We start from the raw sequence: 16,260 nt of genomic DNA, 5'->3' as shown, positions 1-16,260 counted from the left end.
TAGAACACATAATTTATATTTGTTTATGTTTAAAATTTATCACATAATGTACAATAATTATAACATGGTCTTCTCGGGTTAAAATTATTTGAATTATATGATAACATTCTTATTTTTATTTGATAATGATGGTTGAATATTAATGAATATCATATAATTGACTTAATTATAAATTATTAAAAGATAATCTCTGAAACAGTATATGATATTATATTTTTATTATTTTCTATAACAAGTCTTTGAATTATAATAATTGTTTTTTAATATATGTCTATAGGATTAATTAAATATGCTATGCAATAAACAAAAAAATAGTAAAATAAATATATAATTACAAATTCAATTCTATACCTAATCGTTTCTCATTTTATGACATAACGAAAAATATAATCATTCAAAGAAAATGATGATACTAGTTTGATTTAAATAATAAAAGGATTAGTATCAATCATAAAATATATTTTAATTTTATCAAATTGTGATATCATTTATGGGTCTAACCTACGACATTTTTGTAAATTAAAAATAATAATTTATACCATTACTAAACAGTACACATTTAAAGTATTTACCACAGATAAAATTTTAAAAATTAAATTAAAATTTTTAAGTTTATTTTGTATACCTATTATAAAATAATAGTATTCTTTTTAAAATTCTTTTAAATACTCATGCATAAAAATAAATAATAAAATGCAAAGCAAATTAGATTTATTAGTTTAATACTTAATTTATATTGGTTTACCAATAATAAACCAAAAATATTTTGTCAGTTTCCAAGTTATTCTAGATTTTTTAAAGATTAATCAAATCATGATTTTGAATTTAAATTATAGATGTAAATCTTATGTTTATTTAAATACACTTTTTTTTGTTGAAATTTTATACCATAACTTCCCTAATAATAACATATATATTAGTTTTCAATTTCACGTGTTCACATAAAATAATATACCGCCGTACTTAAAAAATCTGTGAACTTGTATAATTATTATTTATTTATTTAACTTAATTAATATTTATTTTAATATCATAATATCATTCAAAACTTGAATTGCATAAAATTCATATTAAATTTAATATAAATATTATCTATTTTGCATAAAAAAATTTAAAAATGTTTATGAAATATTTTTTGTTTTTTAAGTTCTTGATCTATTATTTTATTTTTTTTACTAAATATAAAAACAAAATATTATCACCTCATTACATTGAAAATATAGGCTAGTATTTTTCAAAAAAATGTAATTTATATTTATCTTATAATTTAAAACTTAATTTAATTTATACAATAATAAATTAAAATATGTATCATAATAAAATATAATCATATAAATTAAACGTTCATTATCCAATAAATTGAATATTAATTATTACTTATTACTTTACAATTGTAAGTACTAAAATAGTCAGTCAATAAAATTCTTAAGAGAACATTACACAATCATAAATTATTAAAAATAGTTTTAGGAGAAAAAAAAATTACCAATTATTTAGTTAAAATGTATATATTATACAAAAGAAAATATTTAAGGTATCGTAGCAATTTAATTTTTAAACGTTATTATTAACTTGTAATCTGTTATTTCTATAATTTTAAGTTATACACTAATTAATATTTGTTTTTAGCTTTAATATACTTAACAATAATTTTAGATAGATTCAGTTAAAAAAATAATAATCAGGAGTTGTAGATAAACAAAAATAAATATCACAAAATTAATTAATAGTTTTTGTTTAACTATATTGGCCAGTTCAATTTTAAACCGATGTTGAAATTAAATGTAATTAGTTCATTACTTTATTCTTGATTGTCTGCGAGGCATCTGAAAATAAAATTACTTTAAAATATATCATGATGATTAAGTAATTAATAATTACAACATAAACAGTTTTGAATGTTATTGCATTAGCATTTTTCAATTTTAATAAACCTTTAATTTGTGTTTACCTATTATTATATTATAGTATTTATCTATTTACAATAACTAAAGTAAATTTATTAAGGACAAATTGTAAAGAAATTATTTATAATTTTCTATTTTTTATTTTACTAGTAATTCACGTTTTAAATACTGATCTGAAGTAAAAAAATAAAAATAAAAATGTATTACTTTTAAAACAAACATATTGTTATAAATTTATGTGAACATTTTTGAATAAAAGTGCTCAAGAATTATCAGGAAATATATTTTTAGTGCAGTTTTAAAATAAGTTGTTTAGTATGATTTAAAATTGATTATTACTCAGAAGTCTAAATCTTAATTGTTTTTGTTCAAATAAGATAAATTTATTAAATGTATTATAAGTTTATTGAAATTTTAATACTATCTGTATCTTGTGATCAGTCATGTGAAGAGTGACAAATACTCTTATTAACTGGGTTCGAGTATCCCATTTTGGCTTTTTAATTTTTATTTTAAAATGTTTATAATTTTTTTTTTCTTTACATAAGTATCCTGAATTTAAAATTTAAATAATGTTGAATCGAGTGGAAACATTTTATTTATAAATCTTATACATTTAGTAATTTTATTTCAGTTAGCCAATTTTATAAATTTTGTTGTTTTTATTTTTTTTAATACATTAAGAGGATGCTACACTCTTGTGTGATTTATCAATCTTACAAACATACAATGTAGCAAATTCACATTCAATATAACTGATTTTGTGTTTTTAGCTTTAATATTAGTGTAAATTGAATTTATGGTTAAAACATTATAATATAATTATGTTATCTCTCATAGATTCTTACAATATTTTAATTTTTAACCAAGTTATAAACGTTTTTAAAATACTTATAACTCATTAAAATTTTTAAATATTTTTAAAAAATTGATAAGAAATAACACATAATGTCCTTTAAGTATTATCATAGGTCAATTTGCTTTAATATTAAAGCTTACAACACAAATCAGTTCTATTGAACGCAAATTGCTATGATGTACATTTTTAGATGAAGATATAGCTAAAGCACCATATTAAAAATGAACATAAAAAATATTAATTTTAAATTAGTACAACTTAGTAATCATCGCGTACAATAACATGATATCACAGATTATATAAATAATATATACTTTATGATAGTATTATTAGTATATCGTCTACAATAAAAATAAAATAAATATTATAGACCTCAGTTGTATACTTGAAACATATTCATTGCTTATACTCGATACTTCTGAAAACCAACATGACTGTATCATAATTTAATCCGAATCTGAAAATAACTATATTTTGAACTGTAACTTGGACCTATTAAAAATAAAAAGTTATATTTCAATTATTTAAATAATTTCTCAAAATAAAAACACTACTTACTATAAAGATGGATTAAGTAGAAGGCTGATAAATACCCTTGATAAATAAATTCTTTCTATTGTTATATTCCAATTGTTTTTATTTTTCTTTTAGACTCAAAATAATTTCTAAATATAAAACACAATCATTTATTTTAATATTTTATAAATGTTCACGTAATTATTATACCTAATTCTATGATGTATAATTAAATAACAATTACAGAAGTTAAAACAAAAAGATAAGAAATAACTAATTTTGTTATTTGCCTAGTACAGCATTTATTTAAAGATCAGAGGTGAATATGTTTAATAAGTGCATAGAAAAAATAGTGTTTACTTATTAAACATCACTTATATTATCATATAAATAGTGTAAAATTACATTATAAAAAAGCAGTGTAGTCATATTATTGTAGGTACTTATTTTTTTTAAACTATAACAATTTTATAGATAATTTAAAATTACAGTGGAATTATTGACATTTATTTTATAATTAATTACTAAGTTCAATAATTTTTATAATTATATTTAATTAAATTAATCTTGAAATTGGTCAATTATTAGGACAATTTAAATAAATAAACAATTAATAAAAAGTGATGATTTGATGATTAGAATTGTAATGAATAAAGTAATAAATATTTTCAGATGCGAGTCAACATCAATAAAATTTTTAGTTTTTTTTAATAAAATAATAAAAAATAATTAAACTTATTTAAAAATTAAAAATTGTATAAAAAATTATATGTCATTTTTGTGGAAAAATGCATTTTTGGCTATTTTTTAGAGCATATTTGTATGGTTTAAAGTGCATTTAAATCTAGGCCCTACTTATCAGTTTATAATTTTAAAGACTAGTAAACTTTAAGAATGTATTTATTTATTTTTTGTTTTTTTTTTTGGTGTAGAAACATTGTTTCTTTGGTTATTTGAAAAAAAAAAACAATTATTCAATTAGTACTAGCTTTAATGCTTTTTCTTAAAATTATCAATTTTATAGTTATAATATTAAAATAATTATATCTCCATTAAACTTAATGATATTGGTCATTTCAATTCACATGATTCTAATCGACATCTACCTATATTATGAACTTCATAATATCAATGATAGACAATTTTTGTCTATACTAATGTATAACAATTATAATTGTTTTGAATACATATTTACATGTCTTCGTGTAATGTATAAATCAGCCACTTCCCCTATTTACATGAACAGTTTTAGTACAAAGTTACAATATGGACAAATTAAGTATTACTAAATATTAAATAAATTAATAGTGAACTCATAAACACTATTCATTAGAGGTTCGTAATCAAATAATTAAATATTTGGTAAACCATTAATGAATTTTTTATGCGAACAACCGTGTTAATATTTTAATTGAGAATTAAAAATTTACATTTGTACACGTTACTATTCAGAGTTTGAACTCCACACAGTGGTCGTCGTATATTTCGCCAAGCCGCCGAGGCTGTCGTCGTCGCCGTAGTTCGTGAAAAGGAAATCATCGTAAGCTACCAAACCGGTGATTCGCTCATTACGATATCGATATTTTTGTTTTTGACGATCTCGCGAGTGCGTAAAACAAAAAAAAACACTACCTTTATAACATAAAAACATTAGAAACCCAATTGCGGTGACGATAACGTCGCGGGCCGTACCCGCCAGTAGCGCTTCCGTCGTTCGCGACGACCGAAACTGTACGTCGAAATTTCGAGTGCGTGTGAAATTTTATCATGTCGTTGTTCTCGTCTCTCGTCGCCCGCGCGACCCGTTTCTAATCTGCGTTCGGTCCTCTGACAAAAACAGTAATAGTGATTATTATTACCGTCGTCGAATTCGACGAATTCCACACCGCGACCCGAGCCCCGATAACGCGTATTTATTATTATTATTATCATCATCATCGTCATCATCGTCATCGTCATTCCTCTCCCTCCTCGCGTATGTAAATAATTTTACCGTTCGTTGTCGCCGTGCGCCGTGAGTTCGTCGTACCAGTGGCGCGTTGTTCACGATAATAATAATAATAATAATATTATGATGTAGTATTACTATAGTATTAGTGTGTGCGGTCCGACCATCATTCTTTCTTTTTTCCTCGATCCGTCCAGCAGAACTTGCAGCACACGCGCGACCTAACCGCTCGGCAATCGTCTTTATTATTATTATTATTATTTTTTTTTGTTTTGTTTCGTCCGTCGTCGTTCGCGCTTCGATCGCCGCCGTTGTGTGTGTTGTTTGACCGCGATTACCTCGCGCACACACACACACACACACCAGACCTAAGTACGTAACCTCGCGACACAATCGTCGTGCGCGCCGCACGCTATTGTCATCGGTCGCTGCTGCTGCTGCTGCTGTTGTTGTTGTTGTTGTTACCACCGTCGTCGTCGTTGACGGTAGTAGTGGTGTCGTTGTCTTCGTCGGCGTACGCATATCATTTTCTTCGCGTTCGTGTACCGCACCTAAACCGTGTGTTCAACAAGTCGTTGGACTTTTTATCGATCGTTTCGCCGAACAATATTCTTATCGGCCGCCGATGTAACGCAATTATTATTATTATTATTATTATTGTTAGAGGTGCTTACACGCCACGCTCGTGTGCGATCAGTCGACGGCAGTCGCGGTGCCCGTGTGTACGCTCTTGGTTTCCGTGTCCGTTGCGTTGCGGCGATGATATGCGGTCGGACCGCGTTCTCGTTTATTTCCGGTAACACCTCAGGTAATAATACCATAAAATTATGATTTCGTGTAATACGTACACCGATCGATGTTTTAGATCGTAGGAGGATTTTCGTTTTTTTGTTTGCGCCCCCTCCCCCCCGCACGAGAGTAGGTAGTGTGTAAACACGTCGGTGCTCGCTCTCGGAAAGCTGCTGGTCACTCTTGTTGTCGGACGTGATTTTAGTTTTCGCCGATTGCCCTTCATATCCGTGTTCTCGATTGTAGAACGAATAATAATGTCGTGTGTGGGTATTCGTGATGTCTATTTTGGTTTGTATTTTCTTTTACACCAGTCCTCGTTTGTAATTCCAAGTCTTCGATTAGTCTTGTGTGCATAAAACACGGTAAAACGTTTACCATTTTTCCACGGTAAATTGTTTACCATCTAGACTTTTCCACCACTCTATACCTTATATTATTATGATTTTGTTTCAGTCTTGTCCCAATAATATGTTCATAATAATTACGTTTAATTGAGGTTATTTTTTCATAGAATATGTATTCAATAATTATTACCTATAGGTACTTAGGTATAAAAATGAATAAATTTAATTTTGTATTTTTTTTTTCAGATCTGTATTAATTTTATTCTGAATGTCCATGATCAACAACATAATCAAACAATAGGAATATTGATAGTGTTCAAAAAGAATTAGACAACATGAATATTGAATTGGTAAATACCAAATCAGACAATATGAATATTGATGACTTGATTACCAAATCAAACAATATGAATATTGATTGTGCAATAACTGAATCAGACAATATGAATATTGGTGGTGTAAAAACAGAAAGCATGTCGCCCAGTAAATTTGAGAAGTAAGTCATTTTTCATTCATTACTAATTAACATATTAAAAAAGAGTTTAATTAGTTTTATTTTTATTTTTTTGTATTAAATTATCTCTATTACTGTAAATAACAGGTATATATTAAACTCTCAGCCAAGTTAGAAATGTTATCAACTATTTTAGTATAGATCATTAATTATTACAATTTATTTTATTAAAAAATATTATTTACATTTTTAAAATCATTAAAATTGCATGGTAAATGATTTTTTTTTTTAAATCATTTGTATAGAAATAGTGTTTTATTTTTTGTAATATTTAATGCAATTTTTTTTTGTATTTTGATTCAATATATTAAAGTATATTAAATACTATATGAATTTTAATTTGACTCAAAATGACATAGGTAATCAAAATATTTAAGCTGTATATTATCTCGCAATACTAAACAATTATTAGTCACTTGAAGTCAGTTGTATAATTGTAGGTATACAGAATATAGATTCTTAAATACTTACTAATACTAATGGTTATGACTGTAATTACTTTAAAATAATAATTTGTGTTCGTTTTTTTCTTAAGTTAAATAAAATAATAATAACAATATATTTATTGCTATTCATTTTTATTTATCTATTTACAATGATTTGTAAATATTAAAACTGGGAATGCAATGTTAATTGTATTAAAAACCATGCTAAATGATTCATCAAATAACAGTATTTGAATAATTATGAACTGTTAAAAAAGAATCAACACCTGATAAGCAAAGCTGAGTTTTAATGCAATGTTATATTTGCAACGTTTTAAGAGATCCTGATTATTTTAGTATTTTAATTTTGAGTTTTTTTAACAAATTCAACTTTCTCGAGCATTTATATTTTAAGGACATTTTTTAAGTTTTTAGAGTATATCTATAACATAATATGCTGTAAAACATTCCTAAAAAGTATTAGTGTACTTTAATATTTTTTAAATTTACTACATAGTATGTATTTTAAAATATAATTTGAACAATTACCAACCAACTACACTAGTATTATGATTTTATAAATTAGAAATCATGTAAATTAATATTCTTGTGATAAGATTAACCAATAGATAGTTCTGAAAATCCTAAATAGTGACAGTAGTATTGAAAATAGAACCTAGCTTATAAACTATAAATAATTGATGTGTTATTTAATTTTTAAAAAGAAATTAGGATAAAAAACCAATAAGAGTTCTAAAATTATATCAATATCTCCATGTTTGAGATTCTATTTTAAATTAAAATTTTATTTACATTTAAATAATAAATTTAAACTACATTATTATGTAGTATGATGGCTTAACTTTTTACACATTGTGGAATTGAGAGACATGTATTTAAAATACTATTTAACATCTATATCACTATTATCCTCGCTATCATCTGTGTTTTAAATTTTTCTATTAAATTTTAAATTATATTATAAATTTCATTAAAAATGCTGTTAAATATTATTATTATTATTTTTAGCCTCACATCATGGGACATTGAGTGTAAGTCTTTTTAATTATTGAAAATTTATTAAGTGTTTTAGAATTCTCATTTATTGTTCATACATTTTTTTTTATTTAAAAAATAAATATGGCATATTATAACAAATAGATGAAATTTATAATACTTGAATTCCAATAGTATTTATAAACAAATCAAAAAATTTTGCTTGAGATCCTTGTTCTGTACTTAATGAAGATCATCCATCATATGCATAATGCAAGGGTTAAGCAATATTACTTTGCACAATTTCATAGTTATTCTCTCTCCTCTATCCCTCCCATAACTTCTATAGACACAAGCTAAATCTCATGTATTTGTAGAAAGAAAATTATTATTTCCTTTCCTCTATCACATGAACATTTATTTGTACATTATCATATGAAGGAAAAATAATTATGAAATTAATATTTTCTTTGAAAATTAACTTAGTTACATAATTTAAACAAAATTACTTTTAAATTTTCACATAATATAGTCAACTTAACTTTACTGGAATACATTGGTTGCCTGTTATTTTGTTCCAATAATCCAAAATAAAAAAATGAAGTACACACATTTGTTGATGAATGATTTTATTTTTATACTTTTATTATTGTTTGCTTGCATAAATATTATAACAAAAACATGATATTATACACTATTTAAGTACATAATATATTTTTTATTATTTTCATTTTGTTTAAAAAAAATTGTTTATTACCTATTGTGTTATTATTATTTGTTGACAAATGTAGTCTGTCCAAAACACTAATAAAGATTCCCTGGTTTTCTTGTTGAAGAAAAAATATTCTCAATGTTTCCAAAGATTTAAATTTCCAAATAAATTTAAGAATTTAATTTGATTACGTGAATATTGATCATAATTGATAAAATATACCTACTTGATAAAAATTTCCTAATTATTCGAATTCTTGGCACAGATACGTGATGAACATTTATACTACACCCATACATTTATTTTTGTGAATGAAGAATTGTCTTGATTAAGCAGTTGGTCTTTATTAACCTAGTATTTCTATTAAGAAGAATCTACTGTACATATTATATACTTTTTTATCTATTGATTGAATACTGACTTATAGACTACCAAATCATTATGAATTATTCATTTTTTTCTATTTCATATTATTTTTGACAAATTATAAAAACATAACAAAAGTGTATATGTATTTATAAAAAAATAATTAATGAATACCTATTCTTTTGCAATAGAAATTAACTTGATGTTTTAATTGAATCATTTTAACATACTGTCACTATTTAATAGTAGTTTACTTCTTTTAAATAAAATCCTTTGAAAATAAAATAATTATTTTTATTATTATTTAGATATTTTCTGTTTTAATGTTGGATTAAAAATTAACTGAGAATTTTCAAAGTTGCTAAGCATTTCTAAAATACTTATTGAAAACCAATAATGGCTATTTAATTTCTCAATAAAATGTATTACTATTATATTACTCTTAGATTAACTTACTTGTGTTACCTATCTGTAATATGATGTTTTACCATTTATAGTGATCAACTATAAAAAAAACAGTTCTGAGTAATAAATTATAACATAATTCAAAGTTTTTGATTATTAATAATAGCTATTGATGATACTGTATCTAATAATTTAATTGTCTATATAATTTTTAAGCAACTACTAATTATAATGTTAATTTTTTTTTTTCAGATCCCCTGAATCTGAGAGTTATGATATTTTTAAGCAACTCCCACTCGAAATCATCACAAAAATTGTCCTACAATTGAGTTTCAATGATGTTATGAACTTGAAATCTGTTAGTAAGGTTTGGAGATGTGTATATGTAAACCAAAATGAAATTTGGGCAAAGATATGTGAAGATTTAAATATACGAGTTATTGATTATAGCCGATGTCTAAATGATAGATCAAGACATGATTCAGAATGTAAAGGATATGCTGAAGCATCTTCAGAAAAATTATTTGGGCCTTTATGTGATCATTGGTTAACATTTAATCATTATATAATGATTGTAAAGAATATAAAAAACAATGATTTTCCAACCATTTATATACCTCGTCGACATACTGAACAATCATATTGTACTGATGATTATATAGTCAATATAAATTACTTCAACAAACAACCAATTCATGTAATTGTTTTAAACGGAGCAAATAAGCCCATCTATAAAAGAACTTTGAAAATATTTGATAAGTTTAAAGAATTGATTAAATCAAGAAAAAATCCTCTTAAAATAATTGGCAACAAAAGATACTTGGTATTTGAAATTTGTTCAATTATATTTGTATATACAATTAAGAAAACTGAATTCACCAAAAGCTTTTTTAAAGTGATACGGAAATCTGATGATTATGGATCAAATGAGGATGATTTTGACACCAATTTCTTAAATGACCATCGTGACACAAAACTTGATTTATATGATTATAAGCTAGCAATGGTACACCCAGCTACTAGTACATTATTCATAACTGATTTGAATACAAAAAAAACATACAAAGAACTGCAATTTAGTTCAAAAAAATGCATTGTTGATAGCATTAAGTGCTCAGATTATAGACTTATGATTGGAGTCACAAAAATGGTAAATTTATTAATTATTTATAATAATATGTCAATTTTATTTAAAAATGATGGATTAGTTAAATTATACTGTTTGTCTACAAGTAATTTTACAACTTAAAATTATATAATATTGTTGTTATCACTGACTCAATTTCCAATATTTTGTTGTATCTAATCATAAAAACATTTTCTTACTAGTAAAATTCCTAACAAATTTCAATAAATAAAAAATTGAATTCAGTAAAATTTGTATAAAACTATTTAATTCTACAACTGTAACTTAAACATGTGTAATAGGTAACAGTTTATGTTAAAGTACAGCATCATAATTATTTACTATTTAAACCTTAGACTGTTGAGTTTAAGTATTGAATACATATAACATATACTAATCAGCTTATAAAAGAAACAAATTTACATTTATTATGTTTTACTTTTCAGAAGAAAAATGATAAACTAGAACATTTGGCAATTATTTATCACATGAAAGGAGTTACTCAAGACAACAGATTAAAGATACCCTTGTTGGGACCTGTTTCTCAGTTCAAGGTGACCAGCAACTGTATTGGCGTGGAAAACACGGGTTCTGCAACTCCATTTATCACTAAAATAGATTCATATTTAAAAGTATTTTGGCTTGAATGTAATACATTTTCATTTGACTGTACTCGAAAGCACATTTATTATAATGTTAATCAAAGTATATTTCAGTATGACCTCTTAAAGTCCATGCTATCCAAATTTGAAGTGGTACAAAAAATAGCTATTGATGCAATATCAAATCTTTTACCTCTAACACCTATAAATGATAGATATTTATTAGTTCGATCAACTTATCCAAATTCTTATGACATATTTGATGTTAAAGACCATATTTCAGTAAGGTCTATAAAATTAACTGCAGGGTATTCATTAGTTCATGTGGGTAAACTATCCATAGTGTTCTCTAATTCCAAAGAATTTATGGTAATTGCATTTAATTAATTGTTAAATATTTTTTGTACAACATTTTATATATATATATATATATATATCATTATGATTATTACTTTTAACTCCATTACAATGCAATATAAATTGCAAACGATTATCTGTTAATTAACTATGAATTTTAAAAACATGAAACACATTTTTGAAATTATAAACTAACTGAAGGCTATTTGTTTAAATAATTGGGTTAACTTACTATGATTGTGTTCAAAAGGATATATTCATTTGTAGCATAATATTTATATAACATTTTTTTATTATTTGATTTATTTTGAGCTTAATTTTGATTTTATTTTATTTTTCTTATATTTTGTGTTAGATTTAGTTTTAAACTTGTATTTGGATGTAATTTTTTTTTTTCATTTTTTCATTAGAAAAAAATTGCAATTTTATTAACATTTAATTTACTGTACAAAGATTAAATAAAAACAATGTTTGTCATAAAAAAATGTATTTATTACAAAAATTATTGTTGATACTTAATTGTTGTATTAAGGTTATTTAAAAAATGATTGTTTGAATATATAATTTAAGTTAATATATATTTTAATAACTAGGTATAATACTGTATTAGTATGAAGTTGTTAAGTAATTAATTTAATAATAATACAGACTTATCGTTTAATATGAATAAAAGATTTAATTTCGCATCTAATATCTTAATGGTTGTTTGTTTTTGGAACATTTACTAAAAGTGTTTCGCTAAGTAATATAATATTATTATCAGTCAGTTTTTATAATAATAATTAATACAGAAGCCTTTGTTTACAGATTATGTGTATGTGCTAGGCTAGTAGTAATAACAATTTTCAAACACGTTACAAAATGGTTTTTAAAATTGAAATTCCTAAAGGAAATTGTACAATAATTGTTCAACGGTATACATTTTTAATTTGTTTTTTTTATTATTATTAAAAACTACAAATTTAATAATATAATAATATAGTACATGATGTATCAATAGGCTTAACGCATAATGGTTATATTTTTATAACACCCAAAATTAACATACTAAAAATAAATAAATATTATGCATTTAGAACTTCATTATCATAAGCTCATTAATTATTTATTGCGTTGACGATGATAATGATTATAATAACAATATTAATGATAAATTACTAATTCTACACTGAATGATATGTACACGTAATATTAAAATCTATAAGTACACCAGTTTGTAAAAATGGCAAGTGTAATGTTAAAAAAAAAAAAAATAAATAATAATAAACAATAATAATAAAATTATTGAGCTCAACATTTTTTTGTACGCTATAATCTATTCATCGATATTAAAATTTACTACGAACGGCGCAGAGAAATTCGATTGCATTGCTCGTGGGTTCAGTCTATTAAATATTATGTTAAAACAATGGGCAAATTTGTGAATCGATCACGCGAGTGGTTAGACTCTTCGCGCGGTCTGAAAACTAGACGGTCTGAGGTTTTCAAAATATCCGCCGCTTGCACGTGTCACGTGTAAAGTGAGTGGACCTGTTCGTTTTAGAACCTATGACGCTAAATGGAAATTTTGAGCTTAACGGTGTGTGTACGGCGCATGTGTGATGAATGATGTGATCGATGACCAAGATGATGGATAATAATGATTAATAATATAATATTGTGCCCTCGTGAAGGAGGAATAATCTTATCGGTTGCGACGCGATTCTGTGTCGCCGCCCTCTGCGGTTAGCACGGCGGCGGCCGGCGCTTCCATCTCGCGCCTGGACTTCTTCACGAACGACGTTCTGATGTTGTTGAACGGCATCTCGACGGCTAAGGTGAGCACCACGGACACCATGATGATGGCCAGGATCTCCTTAATGTTTATCTGTGACAAAAACGCACGCCGTCGATGAAAATATACTCTGATATAATATCGCGTGGAGGGAATACTAATTGTTAGTTTGGAGATTTTAAGCGGTGGTTGACCGTGCGCTGCGCTCTGCAGTGGTATTTTATCGTTGAGGGGAACGGGGATGGGGCAGACAAGAACAAGACAAGGGAATTTTCCTCGGAATTTAAATGTTATACCTGATAAGACGATTGAAGATTTAGAAACGAAATGGAAAAAAAAATGTTAAACACAAGATAACGTATAAAAAAATAACAAGATATCGTTACACAATGTAGGTGTTATAAGATATCATTTTATTCGACTTAAGTTTTATGGGTACCTAGCACGAGATGGTAGATTTAAAAATTGTGAATTATAATATCGGTATTCAAACTTCATTCGTCAGAAAAAAAAATAATCTTTATATTTTTTTTTTAATTTTTTTTTATTATTAGTCATTTCCTAGCAAGTCACGGCACCAGTTCCTTTTTAGCCGCCTCCTGGGATCCGCAATATAAAAAATTAATATCTAATGAGTAAAATTAAAACTTAATAGTGATTTTATGTTTTAGTTTGTAAAAATAACATTTAACGATTTTCAACATAATTTTAGTTACGTTTAGAAATATCCGTTTTAATCATTTAATAATTCAGTTGACAAAAAATGAAAGATTACACTTGAAAAAAAAAAAAGTGAATCGTTATGAATTATAAAATATTATCAACAGAAGGTAGTCTGCAGCCTGTAGGGAGTTATGGTAGTAATCTTCATTAAACAAAGTATTAATTAAAATGTTTACGATATAATAATGTGTAAAGGTTTAATACCGCCTTTATTACCCCCTTTTGATACTAAGTCAAGTCGAACCGTCGTTTTAATATCGCTAGCGCGTTGGTGTGTGCATTTTTGTCATTTTTTAAAGACGTCGCGTTAAAAACGCATTTACGGTTATTTGTTGACATGTAGTTTATTGTGTAAGTATTCAAATCCGCACTCTAATTAATTCATATAATTTAGGCATTTTTTGTTTTTTGTCTATAATATAATGTAGGTAAACATATACTTCTACTCCGTACTCGGTGTATGAACGTACCACTGACGGGTTAGGAGTCGGTTTAAGAATCTCGGTAAACGTACCCAAAGCGCGATTGCAGTCTTGTATATTATGTATTACCTATAGGTATACGCATAGATACCTTTATTGAATAAGCGCACTGCACGCTTACGCCAACATTAGCTGTGGGACCTTGCGAATAAATTTCGTTTTTATAACTGCGAAATTTCGTTAAGGCCGATTATATCGTCATGAACGATACTGTTATTGTGCGTATATTTGAATAAATATTATCATACCGTGTGTACACAATATATTATCATCCGACATATGCGTACAATACCACCTACACCCGCAACTGTGTTATATTGGAACGATATAGGTTTAAGTGTGCCCGCCGCAGGTCTGTGTATTTCGATCGATTTTGCGCAACGATCGATTTCATATTATTCATAAATCACAAAATCATAATAATAACAATTAGTGTGTCCAGACGCGAATCTGATATAAGTCGCGACCGTCATAAATTCAAAATGAAGTCTTAATTTGCATAAACGTTTAGGTACCTATTGCCTATTGTTATTCGGTAGACTACAAAACTGTTTTATTATTATTATTATTATTATTATCATTTTTGTTCATTGTTGCTTTGTAGTTTGTACACAAATCACAAATACATAAATGTATAATGTTGTTGTCAATGAAAATTTGGAAATAAATCTGTAGTTATTTTTTTCATATGAAATTAAATTATTGATGTAGGTAGTAGGTGCGCATAACATTATATGAGCAATTTATGCGAATGTATACTATAAATCTCGCGTCTGGTTGAGTATGCAAAACGAGCTATTGTCAATTTAAAATATTCAGGTTTTTCGGATCGAAATAGATGTCTTGTTTAATACAAATTTTGATGTAGCAAAAAAAAAAAAAAACAGCAAAATCATGGCCGTTAAATGCTGTACATAACATGGGTCTCCGTTCTTAACTTCGAACCGTTATAATTTACAAATCTGACTTAAATGTCACAAGTTGACTGTTAAATTTTTTTTTTAAAATAGCTATTCTAATAGTTTCAAATATTTCTTTCTGCCTTACTCGAGTGGCTTTTTATTATTTTTCCCAAGTAGTTGGTATAGTTAAGTATTTAAATATAATTTCAATATTTATTTTGCGATATTGTATTTCAAAATAAAGAAAGCAAAAGTATTCTAGTTTTCCGAATTTTACGAAAATGTTTATATTTATTTTATTTCAACAAATTAAAAAAAAAAATGCTTAATCATGATATATATATATATATTTATATATATATATATATATATACAAATATATACAATTATTTGTACTGTTATACCTACATAACTATGTAAAGAAATAAATAATTCACCTAGACAAATGTCTGCTCTAAATATTCCTGACAGACAAATAACTATTTAGAAGTATTTGAAACATATTTTTAA

At 25.8% G+C, this 16,260-nt stretch overlaps 2 protein-coding genes and 1 long non-coding RNA gene across 6 annotated transcripts in view; 1 reads left to right on the top strand and 2 right to left on the bottom strand.

Moving 5' to 3' along the window:
• Nucleotides 1-1,666: 1,666 nt before the first annotated feature.
• LOC112596607 lies at nucleotides 1,667-5,125 on the bottom strand. The gene is made up of 4 exons (XR_003114785.1): nucleotides 4,713-5,125; nucleotides 3,325-3,431; nucleotides 3,139-3,258; nucleotides 1,667-1,826 (listed from the first exon to the last, which is right to left on the bottom strand). It is a non-coding gene; the product is annotated as an uncharacterized LOC112596607 (long non-coding RNA).
• Nucleotides 5,126-5,275: 150 nt separating this feature from the next.
• On the top strand, nucleotides 5,276-12,090 carry LOC112596606. Of its 4 annotated transcripts, none has more exons than XM_025342371.1 (4): nucleotides 5,276-5,602; nucleotides 6,613-6,862; nucleotides 10,037-10,934; nucleotides 11,357-12,090. In XM_025342371.1, exons 2-4 carry the CDS (start codon nucleotides 6,702-6,704, stop codon nucleotides 11,897-11,899), a joined length of 1,602 nt encoding a protein of 533 aa, XP_025198156.1. In that variant the 5' UTR covers nucleotides 5,276-5,602; nucleotides 6,613-6,701; the 3' UTR covers nucleotides 11,900-12,090. The 4 variants fall into 4 exon arrangements, with proteins under 4 accessions (XP_025198156.1, XP_025198155.1, XP_025198158.1 ...); XM_025342370.1 differs by having other exon boundaries at nucleotides 5,277-6,038; XM_025342373.1 differs by lacking the exon at nucleotides 5,276-5,602 and adding an exon at nucleotides 6,051-6,285.
• An 867-nt stretch (nucleotides 12,091-12,957) lies between these two features.
• Nucleotides 12,958-16,260, bottom strand: part of LOC112596605 (nose resistant to fluoxetine protein 6-like) — a 79,691-nt gene continuing 76,388 nt past the window's right edge. The window contains exon 13 of the mRNA XM_025342369.1: nucleotides 12,958-13,736. Within this exon, the coding sequence (XP_025198154.1) occupies nucleotides 13,554-13,736 (183 nt within the window). The 3' untranslated portion in view covers nucleotides 12,958-13,553. The remainder of the gene's footprint in view (nucleotides 13,737-16,260) is intronic.

Source organism: Melanaphis sacchari, unplaced genomic scaffold (assembly GCF_002803265.2).
Source record: "Melanaphis sacchari strain LSU unplaced genomic scaffold, SCAv2.0 Contig32_pilon_pilon, whole genome shotgun sequence".
Classification (NCBI taxonomy): Eukaryota; Metazoa; Arthropoda; class Insecta; order Hemiptera; family Aphididae; genus Melanaphis; species Melanaphis sacchari.
The sequence above is the reverse complement of the archived record's forward strand: the minus strand, read 5'-3'. Positions and strand labels throughout refer to the sequence as shown.

Coding starts and splice junctions, on each gene's coding strand:
- LOC112596606 (XM_025342371.1), top strand. CDS start 6,702: ATGAATATTGAATTGGTAAATACCAAATCAGACAATATGAATATTGAT. Junction 6,863..10,036: donor TCGCCCAGTAAATTTGAGAA/GTAAGTCATTTT, acceptor TTTTTTTTTCAG/ATCCCCTGAATCTGAGAGTT. Junction 10,935..11,356: donor TGATTGGAGTCACAAAAATG/GTAAATTTATTA, acceptor TTTACTTTTCAG/AAGAAAAATGATAAACTAGA.